The sequence below is a fragment of the Dermacentor silvarum genome, chromosome 6 (genome assembly GCF_013339745.2).
Source record: "Dermacentor silvarum isolate Dsil-2018 chromosome 6, BIME_Dsil_1.4, whole genome shotgun sequence".
Lineage (NCBI taxonomy): Eukaryota > Metazoa > Arthropoda > Arachnida > Ixodida > Ixodidae > Dermacentor > Dermacentor silvarum.
In genome coordinates, this window is record NC_051159.1 from 147,999,797 (window position 1) to 148,019,551 (window position 19,755).

The following is a 19,755-nucleotide window of genomic DNA, read 5'->3' on the forward strand; positions in this document are numbered from 1 at the left end:
GAGCTTGAATACATTGTTTTTAGTACCTGGCAGGCTTCCACATGAGCAATTGAGTAAAGGGTGTCGCAAACAAAATATACGCTGCCAGAAGCAATGCCTGGATGCCACAGGAATAGACAGTCATCAGCTAACCAAGAATGAGAATTTGCTGCATGTCCCAAGTAAAGGTGCCGGCCTATTGTGTGCCACTAATCCTTCTCTTGAAACAGTGTTGTACACTATAATAGACTAGTCCTTTCCCTCAGTTCTTGTAGCCAGTTGGCTGGCTGAAACCAAAGCTATTGCTACGTGTCGTGAAGTTGGTGATGCAGTGAACAAATACCCATGTAGCTTCAGCAAACGGCCTGGAATTTTGAAGTATGCTGCATTGTTCACCCAACACTCCAATGGAAGAAATTCTTTGCTTCACTTGTACAACACAGTAAACTGAGTTAAGCTCAAGCTGATAAATTGCTTGTAATCCGAAGGTCAATGAAATAGTCCAAAACAGAATTGAGAGTTTTTAAATTGTTTTTAACAACTGGTCACAACCACATTCTATGTGCCTCCTAAATATCGGAGCTGCAAACGGGTCCAAGATCACTGGCGCCGTCCTCAGGCCCGTCAGCTCATTAGCCTGAATATCAAACTGGCAATTTTTGCTGTGCATTATGGATGTCTTCCTATCAGGTGCCGGAGCGAGTCGCTCTGCCCCGAGAAACCAGAAAGTGAATTAAGGTATATCGCCACCCTTTAAAATGATGCTTTTTTCAAAAAATGTGACTTTTTGTTTGATAATTTATGAATCTGCAGACATTCAGAATTGTGGTGCAGAAAAAATTATGCCTCTATCCGGTTTTATTCGAAAGTTATGTTTTTTTTATAACTGCCCGCAGACACCTCCCTAAAACCGAAACTGACATTTTCTGAAAACGAAACCTACATTTCAATCATTAAAACAAACTTATCGTTGGGCTCAAATGCGCAGGATACTTTTAGATGAGTTTGGTATGAGATATTATAAAGATTAATAAAATTAAGCAAGGCTAATCGCTACCATTTTTTATTCAAATTGCAGAAATTGCCACATGGGGGCACACGACTTCGCATCGTGTTATTTACACTGCTCCCGCGTGTTGTTCTGCCTTTTTGAAAGCTATCTTTTCGTCACTTTAAATGTCCTAGATGTTCAAATATCTATGATAAGTATTACACCACAGTAGCTTGCCTCAGCAGCGACCAAACACGCGTGAGGAATGCCAACCGTCAGTCGACAAAAAACAAGCCCGGAAAAAAAAAAAAAAAAAAAAAACATGGCGAGCTATAAAACGATGTAAAGGTGAACTCGTCGCAGCTAAGAAGGGGATCCACCTGTGAGCCTGGTGGGTTTTAGCTTCCCACGGCCTTCCCTTAATTCACTTAATTCTTGTTTTTCTCGAAACTTCATTTTCAGTTGTTTTTTATTGCGCAAAAGCTCACAACTTTTCCATAAACCAATATTTTTCAATGAAACTTCCCATGCTGTGCAATGAACTAGGATTATTGAAAAGCATGAATATCTTTTGATGTTATAGAACTTGAATTGAAGAGCGACCACCAGAAAATACACAATTCTTGGTTTTTCTGGCTATAACATACTTAATACTGACGACAGCGAACAGATCCTAGTTCATTGCACATCCTACATATACACCTACATTGCTTCCAAGCCATTTTATTTTCCTGCGGTAGGATCGGCAGTTATGATCCCTGGCATGATGGGCATATTTTGGGCGATTTTCTTAATCAAATTGTAATCAATTTTAATTTTTTTACCAAACACACTTCAAAGGTCTTTAAAAAAAAAAAATCCTTCTCAAGGCAGACACAAAGGAACCAGTTTAGGGTCAAAATATAAAAAAACGATTTCCAAGAAGGTGGCGACATACCTTAACCACAACATCTTTTTCAGCTACATAGCTTTAAAGCATGCTGAAAGTAGCTGACCCATTGTTCGACGGAATTGACTCTGAATTACCCAAGCTTTAATTACTGTGTGCACCTGTGCACAGGCTTTGGTCATGTTTCCTTGAAACACCTACTCCATCATTGTCAGGCACCATCGCAACGCTTCGTGCTTGTTGGCATGCTATTACTGAGAAAATATTTATTGCTGAAGTACATGGCAAAGAAGAAAGAATGCACGAGGCAGTGCTAACTTCCAACAGCATTTTATTCCTGGAAAGAGGAATGCAATAGCTGTCTCCAGGAATAAAATGCTGTTCAATGTGCTCGACCTTGTGTATTCCTGCTTTTCTATGTACTTGGCCTACAAATATTTTCTTAGTAACCCATTTACTACCAGACCTACGTACCTGTAAGGTGCGTAAGGTGATGCAGAGCGGATGGCTCGAGGTCCAGTGCCGACAGGCGAGGTTTGGAGAGTGCCCTGCCGTAGTAGTCTACCGAGAGAGGCTTCGGAGAGACGCATGTCACTGGGATATAATGAGCCCAGACCATTGCCATTCTGGTAGGCTGCCAAGTAGGCGGGGTTAGAGAGTAAGCTAGACAAACCGCCTGTGCTGCCTGGCAGCACACTGTTCCTGAGGCCACAGTTGCTGTGCCCTGCATAGAACACGTACACACACTGGGTCAATCTTGTGTTGCTCGCAAACAAACATCAGGGCTTAGTAGAAAAGGAGGTTAAAATTAAATTATGGGGTTTTACGTGCCAGAACCACCATCTGATTATTAGGCACGCTGTATCGGTGGACTCCGGATTGAGAGAAGGAGGATGAGAATAGCATAGAGGTAATAGGGACTAATGAAAAATTAGAAGGTTCAGTTGAAATAGGGAGAATAACCACAAAAATTGAGGAAGCAGTAATGGAGGATGCGTAACATTGGCAATAAGTAGGCTTGGAATTTGTATTAACAAGCTGTATACAGTAAAGGTATAGGGCAGTGTCATTAGCAACCACCATTTAATAAATGAAGCAGACAAATTAAGCTACACAGAACTGTACAGTACCCAGAACAGCCATATAGCCACATTTTGCACGAAATTGCACAAAAATGAAAGTTCAAGTGTAACCAATAAGTTGGAAAAGCTTTGCAAGGAATCTCCCAGGGAAAAGTGGCAGGAGAAGATGGAACAATGGTTGCTTATAAAAGGTGGCAGAGACACCAAAAGCTTGCAATACTTTATACTCATCACCTCATACTTCACATGTGCTAGAAGCTTGGAAGAATGCCAACATACTAATTGACAAAGGAGACAATACAAAGAATTATAGACCCACTGGCTTGCTTGCAAGTGCTGTATAAATATGCACCAAGGTAGGCAACTTTGAATAGAATTAGGGCAATACTTGAATTCAATAAGCCCCAATAACAGGCTGGTGTTAGAAAGGGACACTGAATTACATGCTATCAATTGGAAGTCTGCAAAATATAACACCACTACATGGCCCTTCATTAATTTTTCTGAAAGTATCCGATTCTGCAGAAATACAAGTCAAGGGTGCATTGCAGAGTTAATGAGTAGAGGAAGTAAGTGTGGATACATTGGAGGATAACAATATAAGTTAGGACTGCACCATTAGCAATGAAATGGGAAATGAAAGGCGCTATGTTAAATGACGGGAAAATGGCAGTATAGATTAGATTAAAGCAAGTAGCTGATATTCTGGTTGCGATTAAGACAAGTGGTTGTGGAATGCATAGAGCCAATAACGAGTGGTCTGCACCAGAGTGAGTGCCAAGGGAAGGGAAATGCTGTCAAGTGTAGTAGAGGGTTTGTGTGGAGATTGGGAAAATTAGTAGGCAGACGCTGAGGTCAGCTGGCGCAAAACAGGGGTAACTTCAATATATTACTGGGATAGGCCACTATCTAGCAGTGTCCATAAAATAAGATCATGATGACTTACAAGCAGCTCAAAGCACAAGAAACCTGGTAAAGAATTTTAGTGCCAGCATGGGTGCACAGTTAAATGGCATGTCAGGCTGTGCACACCTGCAGGCATCCGGTGTGCCAAACCTGAAGGTTGCCACATTGGTACCACACACAGGAAAAAGCGGGTCAGTGAACCTTTAACAGCTGTTCACTGCAAAACATGTACTATTACCAAAACTAATGTTCTAAGCATTCTCAGCATGGACCACCTTAGCTTCAGTTGATGTGTCTTGTAGTGCAGTGGCAACAAAGGGCCATGACAGGTCACAACACTAACAGCTTAATACAGAGAAAGTGCAAAAGTTTATGGGTACTACACAGCATACTTATAGAACTGCACACGGTAAACATCGCAAATAGGCCAAGTGGAGTAACAGGTAAAGGCACATTGCCCTAAATAGATGTTCAAGCATTAAAGCTGTAGAGTGCTAGATTTATTCAATTGCTGCTATCTTGGCAATTTTGGTCTTTTGAATGCAAGTTTTACATAGCTGTTCGTGTCACATTACTTTTTTTATGAGGGCACATGAATACACTCCAAATGTCGGTTGCACACTGAAAATGCTCACCACAGCTTTGAACATTGAGATAACCTGTCATGAAGCTAATACCACATCCTTTGAAGCATTGTAATTAGCTGCAATCTGGCACAGCATGTTTCCTCGCATCACAGATCTCAGACCCATGCGTAAATGCTGACAAGATGTCACTGCTATTTACACATCAGACAGCCAAGCAAAGAGGTGCACAAGCTTCACCATGTCTTTAAGGCGGCGATTTTAATGCCTTTCAGAAATTAGTATTGGAAACGGGCCAAGGCACAATGGAAGAAATGCAAGAATGCTCTGCAAGCTCTGTAAGCATAGGGAAAGTGGGGATCTCTAGAATTCTAATTATCTGCAGCATGCAGTGGCACAAAGATACTACAGTCGAGCATCTCTACAACGAAATGACATGTCTTACAAGGGAATAATGCTTTCCCGGTTCTATTGCGAGCTGCGTAACCTTAACAACAAGTGGCCTTTATAACAAACAGTTTCGGAGGCCCCAAGCACTAGCATAAAGGCATTCCACTGTAGTATATCCAAATAGTATTAGTACAAAAAGTTGTACAAGGCTGTAGTGCATTGAGCATGCACAGTGATAGTGCAACATTGTATGAGGGCCAACATTACTATAGGTAAGAATCAGCTTCTTGATGTCATGTATTTGTACACTTTCAGTAATTATCAGGAGACTACCTTTTTTCTGTATCTTTTAAATAAAAGCTCACCAGCTTCTTTCAGCAACTTTTTTGGCGCTGGTGTGTACCAGCTTTTTTTGGCAGTTGAAAGCTGTTTTCGGCAAGCCTTTGCTATATTTTTGGCTAAAACCATGTACCATGGCTGCCATTGGCATTCTCTGTCAGTGAGAAATTGCTGTAATACAAAAATAATGCGGTTGAGGTGGTGCAGTGATGAGCCATGTACTATGTACAATTAGTTTCACATGAGTCTGACCTTGATTCCAACCAATTTTCAATAAGCACTCAGGTGAATTCTGTACATCTGCTATAATACTTGAGTTACAATACTGGAAAATATAGTTATCTGCCCTTGTGTGCAGCAACTGTTTTCAGTTAAAACCACACTTTCAGAAGTAAATACAGCTTGCTTTTCTCTGTACCTGCTGTATTCAAAAAGAGTGAAACCTGATTGTAGATTACTAGTATAGTTCGATTTAACAAGATGTAACATCATTGCAGCATATGTTTCAGCAGAGGTGCAAGAAATGTTAACAGTACAACATGATAGACTTTTCAGCAATACATTATTAGTGAATGGGATGGTAGATAATGTCGCTAACCATACAATTGGCTGAAATTCATTAAGCTCAAGATTGCAGTCAGTGTCAAAATCATGTCCTTTATGTCCGACATTTTCCTTGAATGCTGTGGGACTGACCAAAAAATTATGCATCACATGAAAGATACAGGTATGCATCAAGTCTCATACGTGTCATAATATATAATGCAATTATTACATGGTAGATGCTGCAGATCAACCTATTTGGCACAAAAAGAGCACAGTGGAAAGTTTCTGCGGCTAGCAGCCATACCGTAATGTTCGACTCGCAACCAAAACTTAGTGTCTTGCATACTGAAAGCATGAAGGTGCAAAAGTAATATGCGACGTTTATAAAGCATTTATTCTGTAAAAAGCATCATACATTAACTACACTACTTGCATAGCTTCCACAGCATTGCCTGCTAAGTATAAGACATAGTACGGTATAGACCACTTATAACGTAACTGCCTATAGTGCTGGACCGGATATAATACGGTCTTTTCAGACTCCTGTTATTTTTCCCATAGCGCTCTATGTATACGTGTATCGCTTATAGTGCAGTTGCGTGACACGAAATACCGGTTACAGTGCGGCTGCCTGGAAGTTCGGCAGTCAACCTAGATGGCAAGCGCTCCCCTCAAGCCACAAATACTGTATTTATTCGAATCTAACATGCACTTTTTTCTGATAAAACAGGTCTAAAAATTGCGTGCACGTTAGAATCGAGTACGACCCTAAATTTGCGTTACCATATAGGCGTCCGCATTTCAAAATGGCCGTCGCGCGTCAAGCCTAGCTACTCTTGAGCCTAGCTACCGTAGCTTCCTCCATGTGCTGCAGTACACAGGCTTAGGCAATAGTCTACCATCTGTCTTCACATTCTCTGCTTCTGCTCTATCAGCATGAAGTACAGAGTTCATCATGATGCCGCATTTAAAAGGACAGTGATTATGTGTGCGGAGACTGACCGAAATTGGGCCACATCACAGGTATTCGGAGAATCCGCAACTTGCCTTTGGGACTGGCGCAAACAGAAGGAAAGGATTTTCGCCAGCAATGCGGAACGGTATCAGTGGACCTAAGCAGGACATAATCTGCGACGATCCACTTTGGCCATACGATCGCCTTGGCCCTATCTTGAAAGCAATCTGCGACGTGAAAAGCCTGCCGCGCGCCGCGTTTTCACCGCTTATAGGTTGCGTTGAAGCGAGAGGCATGATAGCCCGAAGGTCAATTCGCTCGCCGTGCTTCGTCACTCGAGCGTTTTGACAGTTCGTTTCAGTGGTCTTCTTGGGTTTTACGTGCCAAAACCAGTTCCGATTATGAGGCATGCCGTAGTGGAGGGTTCCGGAGTAATTTTGACCACCTGGGGTTCTTTAACGTGCCGTTTCCGTGGTCAACGAGCAACGAGCGAGATGTGTTCATGTTTGCTCGTGCGCGTGTGACACCGTGCTTGTTAATTTAGTAAGCGAATACAGAACCTAGAGCACGGTGACAGTGATGGCAGAAATGCGCCTGGAGTGCCAATTATCGCAATAAAATAGTTGTTTTGGTTATAGTGCGGTACCGCTTATAGTGCGGATATTCGCGACTCCAGCGACTTGCGTTATAAGCGGTCTACACTGTACAAGATATATGGAATGCCTGTGCATCTTGTGGCACATTTACGGCTGCTGCTGCTGCTTTTTGGCAACTGGTGCTTGGGAAGTTTCACAATGTCAATGTGCTACAGCCACAGATTGGCTTTAATTTTACTAAAACAACATTCACTCTAAAACTCAGTCTCACGCAGTCTAGCTGCTAATTGTGTGGACACATCTACTAATGTGTTGCCAGAAAGTTGCCATTTCATCACATCTTTACTGCCCCAGGACTTCAAGTCTGCCAAAACATGTAACAAATATGATAGACTAACATTCCTGCTGATCATAACGGCACTCCTCCGCACATTTCCTCCCCGCCTGTGCCCACCTTTGTCGAAATGGGGTGGGCAGTGTCCTCTGCTGCCTGTGCAACATCTTTGGCTTTTGGCTATGTTCATGCTTGCGAAGTGGCAAGAAAGGGAAGTGACCAAAACAGGTGGAAAATTAGCCGGTCAAAATGTGCACTTGTTTTGTTATCGCTTTCCCCAACTCTACCTACTGTGCACACAATCGCTCGCGCTATAGCATTTGTTACACAATTTCAAGCAGTACGTTTATTGATCCATCTACCACCAAAGGCAGTGATTGCATGTCACTTCACATCCTCGTCTGCACCTTTATTCAAACCGAATTTTAACGATGGATGTTTAAATTGTTTTCATCATTTCAGCCAGTTGTTTTCTGAATGGGGTAGTTTCTTACAGTAACGTGTATGGTCGCTGACACTTTGGTGCCATCATCAATTTATGACCGGATGTTTGCATGAAAGGTAGCTTCTGGTGAACTAGAATGACGTCCCTCTTTCTCCACGCTGAAAAGTTGGTCCACGACCGATCACGCTTGCCACTTGGTTTTTCGCCAGCTTAAGACATGAAGTAAGCAGATTTCTTGCAGCTTTTGCTACTTCCACATGCCTCTAAGTGTGAATATAGTTGCATATTAGGCATGGCAGTGCACAAATTTTTAGTAGTACTGTAATGCGTGGCAATTTGTTTCACCATAAAAATTATGGGGGCCAAGGTCATAGCCACACGAGTCTTCAATGCAATGCTGCTTTTTTGGACAAGAATGGGGACCGCATTCTGCTAATTGTGTACATCCACACATGCGCGTGTGCAAAATTCCACATGTGTTACCATGTGACAGAAATGCACTAAACTTCTAAAAATCTGGGCTTGTGGAACACTTAACAGCCCTAAGAAACGCGAGGGGTGAAAAAAATCGCAATACCACATGAACTTGTGTAAGAGCCGCACAATTTTTTTTTACAATTTTGACAAGGTGTGGCCCTTACACAGGACCGAACCTTTTGGTCAAAATGGTGCCGGCCCAGCCGGTGACTTGTGCACTCTGGATCTTGCGCACACCTTTGCTCTCGCCATATAGTAGCAGCATGTGGAAGTACGGGACAGGCAAAATTCACCGATGGTCGTGCGCAGCATTGGGGCACCAAACACAATTGCTTTTCCTTTCAAAATTTTTTTCCAAATCTTGGCCTGCAAGTTGGGGGTGTGGCCCTTACACGAGCCTATACAGTAGTTGGGGGATGGTGCAGTGATATTATGGGCGCCCACCAAACACAAAGGGGATCAAGCAATGCCAAATCTGTAAATTGTTATCCTTGTGTCACCAATGAACCAGTGCACACTAGCTATGTTTAATATTTGGGTCACGTTGGCAGGGTAAACCTTTGTCAACATTTTTTAAAGAGGATTGCGCACATTGTATAGATGACTGCATCTTCTCTGCTACCCTCCACAGCACCGACTTCCCGACAGGAAGTCTGGCTATAACAGTGCTCATTTGCTGTTTTCTCGACTTACATGGGCAAGACGAAAATAGCACATCACATTGTGGTGCAATTAAATTGAGATACTGATGACAATAAGGTGCAAATAAGCTTTGCACAGTATTTTCATGCACAAGTACAGAATTTCAAACATAAAGGCAGCCTTGCGAAATTTCAATACAACCTTTGTTTTGTTTTCTCTTGATAACTCAAATTCAACTCAAGTTCACCTAGACTGAAGTAGTTGAAGTTGACTGTTCCTCTATGAGCTAAGTGCACATGCAACAAAAAACAGCATACCACCAGTGGGTCTGTTCCTAATTTATGCATAGTTTTGCTGCCCCTCTTACACCAGTTCACAGTGCACTGCAGCAGAGCCCAGAGTTCTCCGATGCCAAAGTGTACTGCCAAACACTAGTCCTCGAATGCTTTACGGTTGCCACTCTGGTGCAGAGTACTGCTGCACCTGCTGGCAAGGTGGTCCAGCTGGGGTGCATGGCGTCTGGCAGACAATGCTAACCAAGGCTGGGTTTGGTAGCTCAGCTGTGTTTCAAGAATGACCGGAGGCTTTCAGAACTCAATGCTATGCAATTGAACCTGCCTTTGGTACCACAAAGACTACATATCGAGATGTATTTACCAGTATGCATCTGGTCTGATTATCAGCACTATGAATCCAAGCAAATTGTAGCAATATCATGGCCATCGTAATCTGTAATTGAAGATGCTGACAAATGCTTCTCTAAAAAAGCTGCTAGACCTAAGGCCATAGAACACTTAGGCCAGAAGGTGACACGGCTCGCACTTTGTAGCTTGATTCGAAGGTGCGCGCAACATGGCGCAGAGTTGAAAATTTTCTGCGACACAGCTGTGAGCCCATGTAAATCAAACGGACCTAGCACTGTTGGATGAATTCTGGGGTTTTACGTGCCAAAGCCACGATTTGATTATGAGGCACGCCGTAATGGGAGACTCCGAATTAATTTTGACTACCAGGGGACTATGTGCCCCCAAAGCACTGGACCCGAGCGTTTCTGCACTTTTTTCCCCCACCTAAATGTGGCCGCCGCGGCTGGGATTTGATCCCGCAACCTATTGCTGAGCAGCACAACACCATAGCCACTAAGCCACCGCAGCGGGTACCTAGCAATGTTGCTGGTTGGAGCTCAGATGAACTTACAAACAGTAGAAAACAAAAGCACAGCGGTGCATCATCCAACTTACCGTTAAAATTTAGGCAGTCCTCAGCTGCATTATCTGGAACAATAAAAAAATTACATTCGCCATGTATGACAGCGGGAGATTCATCACTGGTCAGATCCACATTTGCAGATTGAATTTATTCAGATCACAAACATAGCTCGAGTACATGCACTGTAATATGCGGCTGTAGCATGAACAATGATGGTAATGCCGTCTTGAGCAAAAACAATTTATTGCATAGCAGCAACAATCGATGCAAAGTAGCAAGGTGATGTCATGTCCATAGTCAATATGTAGACGGAAATATTGTCAGTGTCGACAGTACTGAAGGATCAAATTCTCTTAATATATATCTAACACTCATACAAATTCCCATAGTGTGCATTATAGTGCGCATGAGCAAGCACTATAAATTGTGCAAAGAAGGATAACATAGCAACCACACGAAGCAAAAATTTTATAGTCGCTGAAGTGGTATCACCATAAGTAGAATATGGTCAGCAACTGCAATCCTTCAATACAGTGCCGTTTCAATTGCTACAGCGCAAGGAACATCCACGATTGAAGTCCTACAATGACATGCACTTCGGCGAAATCTATTCAGCTGGTACAGAAAGCATGTGGTCAACATTGTAGATGCTCACCATATTGTCTGCTGAGGGGTCGGCGATCCACCAGTGGAATATCACTGGCATTGTCAAGCATACCGTTAAAATTCGGCAGCACTCTGTTATAGTTGTGGTCACTTAAGGATTCCATGAGTGCAAGTTCCTCATCCAGAAACTCACTGGAAGGCTGATGAAGCTAGAAGGAAACAAGAGATCAATCCTGTGATTTGCAACAACCAATGAAAGGAGCACTACGAGTCATAGCACAGAACCTCAACGAACGCTTATGGCACATTTGCTCCTCGACTAAGCAATAAATGCAGCGTAAATATACTGGTCCACCCAGTATGAATGCATGCACAACCATGTTACAACTAGAGCAGAGAATGACAGAGGGGCAGTACACTGCCTCCCTAAAGCATGTAAACAATGTAAAGCACGCCGAGACAATGCACAAAAAATATTACATGGACGCATAAGTAAACAATAGTGTGGTGCCGCAGAAACAGGTTTGAGAAGGCCTTAAGCATGCAAAAAACAAACGAGGTCTTGCATTTACAATGAGCGAGGATTTTAACAAAAACGATCTCGGAGATAGCGATTTTGTACCTGCTGCACGTGGCCACAGCCAACCGGGAGGCTAAATAAGGGTATATCGTAATGGAATACGCGTAACGCACGCTGTTGAATAAAGAAACGCCTCACAGATCACGCGTGCAAGGGGGGAAAAAAGTAAATAAAAAAAGCGAGCATATGCGGTGGAGCAGATCACCGATGAACAGTGGAACCGTGAAGCTGCTATATCAAACGAGCATTATCGGGAATCGAGGGAATGCGCTCGCGGATGCAAATTTACAAAAGAAAAATAGGAAAACGGCCTAACGCAAGCGCTGCGTTAAACACCACCTTCGATGTGCGCCACATGTGCACGCCTTGCGTTCGGGAACGACTTAGCAGTTGCACGTCTCGCGAATCAAACACCGCTGCTGTTGACTAGTCGAAAGCGCAGACGCCTCGCCTTTTAAAAGGCCGGCTGCTACTTTTTGCATATATATTTTGTTCTGTCGCCACGAAATTTTTTCGTGAAACACCACAAGCAGACAATACTATCAAGGGACCGAAACACCACTGATGAAACTGACGTTACGAGAAAAAAAAAAAGGTGACGCAGTGTTCTGATGCGTAGTACAGCAGCCGACGTTGAAAGGCAAAAAACTGCATACACGCACGTTGTACGGTTCACCTTCGCCGCAGCGAGCGATGTGTCGCATGTGCCTCCCCCGTGGCCACATGTGCAGCGTGGGCCTCGCCTTAACGACCACTAACTTTTTATTTTATTTTTTTTTCTAGGCAGAACTGACTAGCGAATATCTAAGCCCTTAATTCAGCGCTACTGCCCGTGCGAGCTACAACAGCTGGTCGGGGTGAATGTCTACTGCATTTGGAAACCACCTCGTAGTCCAAGAACGCCACGCCAGCCACGCTGCTTTCTCGTGTGCCGGTCAAGGACACTAACCCTGAAGGAAATGTCAGCAGGGAAGTAGCAGCCCCGAAAATGGGCACACACGCACACCTGCCCGGCGAAACGCTTCGGCCGGTTGCGCTAGGTTTCGGAGTTGCAATGCAAAATTCAACTGCCCCCAGAGCGATACGAAGGCGAACGCCGCGAGAGCGACACGCCTGCACCCGATGCTGGAATATAAAATCCTTCCATCGAACGGTCCACATTTTTTTTTTTTTTCGGCATTGCGAGGGTGGGCTGACCTGCATCATCGTACAAAGAACCGCATTCAAGGCTGCACCGTTGAGACAGCGGGGCTACTGCTTTTGAGCCTGTGCGCAACGCGGTGCTCGAAAAGATGGAATATACTTCACCATTAAAACCGCTCTTTGACGCTAACACGTGGCAGGACCGAGGACGAAATGCGGTATCCCTGGGCAGGACAGCTTCGCCGAAACGTTCGTGCCGCGTCGGTGGCCGGGCAGCGCTTAAAATCAGCGCTTGGGGTGGCTCGGAATTCGTCGGTCCCTCGGTTCCGACGCCGGGCAGAAAATGAGACGAGCGGCGGCGAAGGCTGGCCCGTAAGCGGAGAGGGGGAGGTTATCGAACCACGTGCTTCGTGCGGCATAAACAGAGTACGGCGAGTCCGTAGCCGCTGCTTCCGCTTCCGCCGGCGGTTTCGGCCGGTCCGCAGGTTTTTTCTCTCGCAGTCGCGGGCGCATGAAAATGGTTTTCCGACCCGCAGCGTCGTCTGCTACGATGGGTTGCTACCCTGACCGGCGCGGTGGCTTTAGCTCTCGCTTACCGAGTACATCGTGGTAGCCGGGTGGTGTCTTGAGCCCGGGTGCCGCTCTGCTGCTGCTGCTGCTGCTGTTGGCGCGGAATGGCTCCGTGACGGAGCGTGGAACGAATGCGCGTGCATACTACTACGACGCCGCCACCCACCGCGCGCCGAGCCATACAGACCATTTTTACTTCACGAAGGAAAATAAGTTCGCGGCGCTCCTGTCTGCCGCCGGCTCGCTTCTACTTATTTATTTCATTCTTTTTGTTTTTTGTCCTCGCTGTTGGTAATTAAAAAAAAATTGTTGAATCACACTTGTACGCCTCACATGAGACCAACACCATACTGCTAAATACAAACAAGCGCGCGCAGAAAAATACAATAAAGAGCTCGTGCCTGCGTGGCAAAGAGAAGCCATTTTACTACAGCTGCAGTTTGAGGACTTTTCGTGGCAGTTTCACAGACCAGCGTCTTGGGAAATGTCGAGGGAATCGTGACTAATTAAAACGGAGCCAATACGTCGATGCGTGATTTTAGATATCGCTTTTGCTTCTGGAACCGCTCCCTGACACGTACTAGCTGTTTCTTCGTTTTCAGGCACCCCATGAGCACGTTTTTCGTCTTTGAAAAATAAGTGATCCATTGAAAAGTGCTGCCTTTTTGCAAGTTTGGTTAGTTAGCCGTGCTGCCTCGTCATTGTTATAAAATTAAGAGTAAACATATCGAAAACTGCGATCGAAGACAACAACAATATGTAGGACATTTCATTTCGTGACTTGGCTGTCAGTGCCACACAATTGTTGACAAATGGTGAGTGCGGTGTTTCAGCACGTGTATCTATATATAGATTGCGCCAGTCTTGTCACTAGCAAGAGAAACAAAATATTGGTAACGCACTTCTCGAACATTTCAGTATATGATTGCTCACAACAAGAGATGTATTTAATGCAACGAAGCATATAAATAGCAAATACGGATAGCAGCATAATTACAAAGAAACGTAGCAGTCAAAAAACATTCGCGCTTCGATCTCATCGATCGCACCAACTATATCCTCTTCTCATGAATGACAAATTAAATATCGGATTCCACACATGTCCTTTGAGACAGAAGCAATGTAGCTAAAAAGGGATTAGCTGGCATTGTAGGTGTAATTAAACGAAGAGGATAAAGTGTTTGTGCGTGATATAGAGCAAGTTTTGGACTTGGAAGGTGTGTCATATATGGTGGTATCTTAACTTATGTAACAGCGTTTTTTTCGCGCTGTTACATAAGTTGAAATGAACCAACTAGCCCAGCAAGCCACCATTCTGTGTTATCTTAACGCCGGACTCAATTGCAACTACTGCTGGAAGTACATAGTTTTCATTTACTTTAAAGCATAACTTTTTTTTTTTTGTCTGATTTTCACACCTATCTCCCGTCAGAATCTGAAGTAGAACTTACGGTTCAATAAGCGAGAATACCCGAAGGTACTCCCTCTTCGTCTTCTGTTCCGTCAAATTTGCGCTGTTCCCCTACTTTCGCACCAGAAGGGCTTTCCCGAGATAGAGAGAGAGATAATGAAACATTTATTAGTGAAAATTAATAGTCGTTTTGTGGTCGGACCTCCTAGTCCGGAAGACCATTGGCTTTTGCCGCCGTCCGGGCTCGGTTGGCCAGGGCCTGTTGCTGTTCTGGGTCCCAACTGGACAGGGTCGCCTCCCACTCCACTATCGTCGGATTATGCTTGGCCGATATTTTAGGATTCTGTTGGCACGCCCAGACCATGTGGTATAACGTGGCCGTCTGGGAACAGAATTTGCATTGCGGATTGTATGTCATAGAATCTATCTTTGATAATACATAAGGATTTGGAAAGGACAATGTTTGTAAGCGTCTCCATGCTACCTGCGTTGCCTTATCTAATTTGGAATCAGGCGGGGGTAAAGTGCGTCTACTCAGCCGGAGGTGCTGTAGGATCTCAGAATATGAAAGAAGGGGCTGGGGATCGTTCTGGTCAGCGAGAAGTTGTGCTTTGGAGGATTCGTCGGAGTCCCGGTGTAAAAGTTCTCGGGCGGAGGCATGATCGAGCAATCTCATTGCCTCGAACTCCCGCGTGCCCTGGTACCCACAGCAGCTGTTTCCACTGACGCACTTGGCGATTGGCCGCAGCCTGTTGCAGTATTGAGTGTGCGAGGTGGCCGACTTGACCTCTTGCGAAGTTGCGATACGCCGCCTGGGAATCCGTGAGGACAAAGGTGGCTCTTGGATTACGCATGGCTAAGGCTATACCGGCCTCTTCCATGGCTGTGATGTCTATTCCGGTGGCCGAGATGCAGTCTACCACCTGTCCCCTGTGTACAACGGTTGCCGTGGAGCGGTTGTGCAGGGTTCCGGCGCCATCTACAAAGAAGGCATCTGCTTGATCCGAATACTTGTCGTAGGCTTTGGCTCTGGCAGCTCTCCTGTTTTCGTGGTGTACGGGGTGCATATTACGTGGCAACGGGCGAGTGATGATGTCCTGCTGCCATTCTGGTGGTAGTGATCGCTTGCTGGCGACCTGAGTGGGTGGATTGATGCCCAGTGCTTCTAGCGTGGTGCGACCTGCTTTGGTGCGTGCGAGCCGAATGACTTGGTTCATGTAATGAGCTTGGAAGAGCTCTGACGCTGTATTATAGATGCCCATTTCAAGGAGCCTGTCATTCATGGCCCATGGTGGTAGAGTGAGGGCTTTCCGATATGTAAGGCGGAGTGGACGGTCCAGTTTGAGTTCGTCCTTTTTGAGAATGCGCAGGTACGGGAAGCTGTAAGTGATACGACTGATCACAAAGGCCTGTACGAGACGCAGTATGTCCGCTTCTTTAATGCCACGGTGTCGATTGGCAATTCTGGATATCATTCGGGAGATATTGGTGCAGGTAGTGCGGAGTTTTTGAATTGCTGCGATGTTGTTGCCCTGATTATTAATGTATGCTCCCAGGGCGCGGATAGTGTCCACTTCCTTGACCGGGGATTGGTGGAGTTGAATATTCAACGGAATTTGGTTGCCACGCTTCCTAAATACCAGGAGCTAATTCTGATTTAGTAGAGGAGCATCGAAGTCCGCAAGCGAGGCCGATGCGCTCTACAGTGTCCGCTGCCCGTTGGAGTGCTTCTTCCACCTGTCCCATGCTGCCAGTGTTGGTCCATATAGTAATATCATCTGCGTATAGAGCGTGCTTGATTCCGGGTATCTCGTTGAGTGCTCTGGGCACGAAATTACTGCCCCTTGCGGTGTGCCAGAGTCCCCCATTGTGATGGGGGCAGATTTGGCGCCGCCAGCTCGTATGGTCACGTGACGGTTGTGTAGGAAGTCGCGCACGTAGTCGTATGTACGCTGTCCGATTCCGATTCTAGCCAAGTTGGTCAGGATGGCTGAGTGCCGGACATTATCAAAGGCTCCCTGAAAGTCAATCGCCAGAATGGCGCGCTCCTGTTGTGTGGCTCCGCTGGGGCGATCGATTATGTCGTACTTGAGTTGGAATAGAACGTCTTGTGCCGATAAATGCGCTCTAAAGCCAAACATTGTATGTGGGAAGAGGTCGTTAGCTTCCATGTATTCAGTGATCCTGATTTGAAGTGCTTTCTCCATGACCTTCCCTGCACATGAGGTCAGTGAGATGGCACGAAGGTTGTCAATATTGATGGACTTTCCGGGTTTCGGAATAAAGACAATTTCAGCCGATTTCCAATTCTGCGGAAGCATACCTTCTTGCCAATACTTATTAATTTGGTCGGTAAAGAGCTCGAGCATGTCGTCACTTAAGTTGGCCATAAGGGTGGTAGTAATTTGGTCTGGACCTGGAGCCGTTCCTCGACGCATCCTGTCAATTGCCACTCTGATCTCTGCAGTCGTGAAGTCACGGTCCATTTCCGGGTTTGCGGTTCCGTTGTATGCGGAAATGGCGTCAGCGCTCACGGAGGTATTGATGTATTTGTCCTCTAGATCTCGGAAGAGTTGAGCTGTGTCCCCTGCATTAGCATGGATTGCCCGCTGAAGATTTCGACGGGCGGCTCCACGTGATTGTTCCGGGTCTATTAGATGCCTGAGTAGGTGCCAGGCTGATTTAGTGTGTATAATGTGCCCGTAAGTGCGTCACACTTGGCGAACCAATTTTCTTTTGCGAGTTTCGTGTCATATTCCTCTGCCTGTGCCGTGACCTCCGCGATGCGCACAGATCCTCCCGAGAAGTGCACAGATCTTTCTACCTTGATGTGGTGCAGATGTTGTGATGATGATCTCAGATGCTGTGGTACATACCCACTGCGAGGTATTGGCAAGAGTTGGGCGGCTTGAAGAGCGAACATTTAAGCAGCCTTAAATTTAAAATTTATTCTGCGAAACATTTAAAGAAATGAAGAAAGAAAAACGCAGCATTTAGAACAATCAGGCTGGCGTGAGCAGAAAGAAAGAGAGAGAGAGAGACAGATGCAGAAAGACCGCGTCCGGCTGTTGCGCTCAGAGACCCTGGATTTAATCCTACTACCGGGCGCATTTTCTTTATTATTATTATTATTATTATTATTATTATTATTATTATTATTATTATTATTATTATTATTATTATTATTATTATTATTATTATTATTAATTAACATTATTATTATTGCGTAACACTATTATTATTGAGCAGGCCCCAGGCGAGGCCAGATAGAGGAACAAAGTGTCTGGAAGAAGCAATCAATTGCTAAGATTTAAAAAAATTGCACCTACCGCGTTCTCGGCATGCACTTTTTTTCTATGCATTTCATGCGTCTCTTCCTGGTTCATTCAGTGTCCACCATTGAGACGGATGCTGTTGTTGTTGTTGCCTCCAGACGGATGCTTTGGTAATCCTCTTCCGATAGCCTCTTCCTCGTTCCTCCCGATTTGCTTTCGCCGCGAGATCCGTCTGCCAACATTGGTTTGGGTATTTTACATCTAACCGGAATCTCCTATCACCACTGAAACGACATCCGAAGAGTTTTTAATTTCTTGCTTCGAAGATTAGTGCCGAATTCCTTACAGCGCTGCGGGTGTACGCACAGTGTACGACCGTCGGTGGGCGGAACCGTGCTTGCGTGATCATGCATGGCCTCCGAGAGTTGGGCGGTGCCTGAGCGCGGCCTCCAGATCCCACCAGCGCACCTTTCGCCTGTGCTCGGAGGTCACCGCTGCCGCTACGCAACCGGTAGTACTAGACCTTATCGGGCTGTACTATCACAGTTGTCGTTATATAACGACAGCTGCGGTAAGAACCATGTTGTGTTTGTACAATGACAAACCCGCTGAGCCCTTGTGATCACAAAGCAGGGAGGTGAGAATAAACAGATTCACAATGGGGAGCGGGGATAGAAGTGACGCACCATGCCCACACAACTTCCCTCTGAAATTCTTGGGGAAAATTCACCAATTTCATTATCCTTGGCATTCTCCCCAGTGTTGCCTTTAAACCCAAATTCAGCGGGAGGGCGCCGATCACCATGCATACTATCATCATATGGCGCCGGCAGGGCCGCTGCGCATGCCGCAGTCTTGTCTTAACCGACCCCGGAAATCAGGGGAATGAGTCTTGGGAGCGAACGATTGGGCGAGTTTTTGATTCAGCATAGCCAGCTAGCGCGCAAGGACATACACGGATTGAGAGACGAAAGAATGAATACAGAACGAAAAGGGGCGACTTCCAACAAAATATGTGATATGTGTGAAGTGGTTATAACTAGAGACCGGATTTTAGGCAAATGCCTTTTTTGTTCCTTGCGCTCCTATCGCCCCACTTTGATATATAAGCATGAATTAGAGGTTAAGAAGGGCTTTTACAGTGTTTTTATAGTGCCTATAAATGCTTATAAATGCTTATAAATGCCGATAAATGCCTATAAATGCCTATTTTCAATATCGGCGCCTATATGAACACTATTTAGCCTCAAGTTTCGCTTTCGAGGGCAGTTAGAGACCGTTATTCATGTTACCGGGCAACATTGACTGTTCGGACCTCTATGGGGTTCAACCTAGTCCTACAACAGCTATAGCAGCATTGAAATGGGACGCGCCGGCCAGCATACGCCGCCGCGCTGACCAACGTTTATAGATACGTATCTATAAACGTTGGCGCTGACATTGCGCGAGCGGTTGGCGAATGCCAAACCGCCGAGAGCCGTCAGGGGAAAGGAGAGTGAAGAGTAAAAGAAGAAAGAAAAATGTGATGTGCACGCGGCTTTTGTTTTGTTTGTAATTTAGTTTTTAAGGTGTTCACCGCCGTCGGGCGTTCCTCCTCAGCGTACGAGATCATTCTCAGTGACAAGAGACACAATTTTGAATCCAAAAATCTGGAGATGGTGGTAGTTTGCTATAGTTTCCACAATCTTCACAGTGATTCTTAGGCAACGTTTCGCGTGCTCTCCAAACAGATTTAATCAAACATGTGCACTTCAAATGGGCGGAAGTGTATTTGGCAGTGTTGGGACGTCTGGCCTGTACAATTCG

General features: G+C 45.2%; 1 protein-coding gene across 4 annotated transcripts in view; it reads right to left on the bottom strand.

Moving 5' to 3' along the window:
• The window catches only part of LOC119456187 (cytoplasmic polyadenylation element-binding protein 1), a 42,720-nt gene extending 29,293 nt beyond the window's left edge, over positions 1-13,427 (bottom strand). Inside the window, exons 1-4 of one of the 4 annotated variants that reach the window (XM_049669594.1) lie at positions 13,290-13,427; positions 11,020-11,179; positions 10,397-10,429; positions 2,334-2,583 (exon numbers count right to left, since the gene is read on the bottom strand). In XM_049669594.1, coding sequence (XP_049525551.1) covers positions 2,334-2,583; positions 10,397-10,429; positions 11,020-11,179; positions 13,290-13,406 — 560 coding nt within the window. In that variant the 5' untranslated portion in view covers positions 13,407-13,427. Of the gene's footprint in view, positions 1-2,333; positions 2,584-10,396; positions 10,430-11,019; positions 11,180-11,889; positions 12,087-12,858; positions 13,121-13,289 lie in introns of those variants that run through there. The other 3 variants (XM_037717813.2, XM_037717816.2, XM_037717815.2) reach the window with 3 other exon arrangements.
• Positions 13,428-19,755: the final 6,328 nt, after the last annotated feature.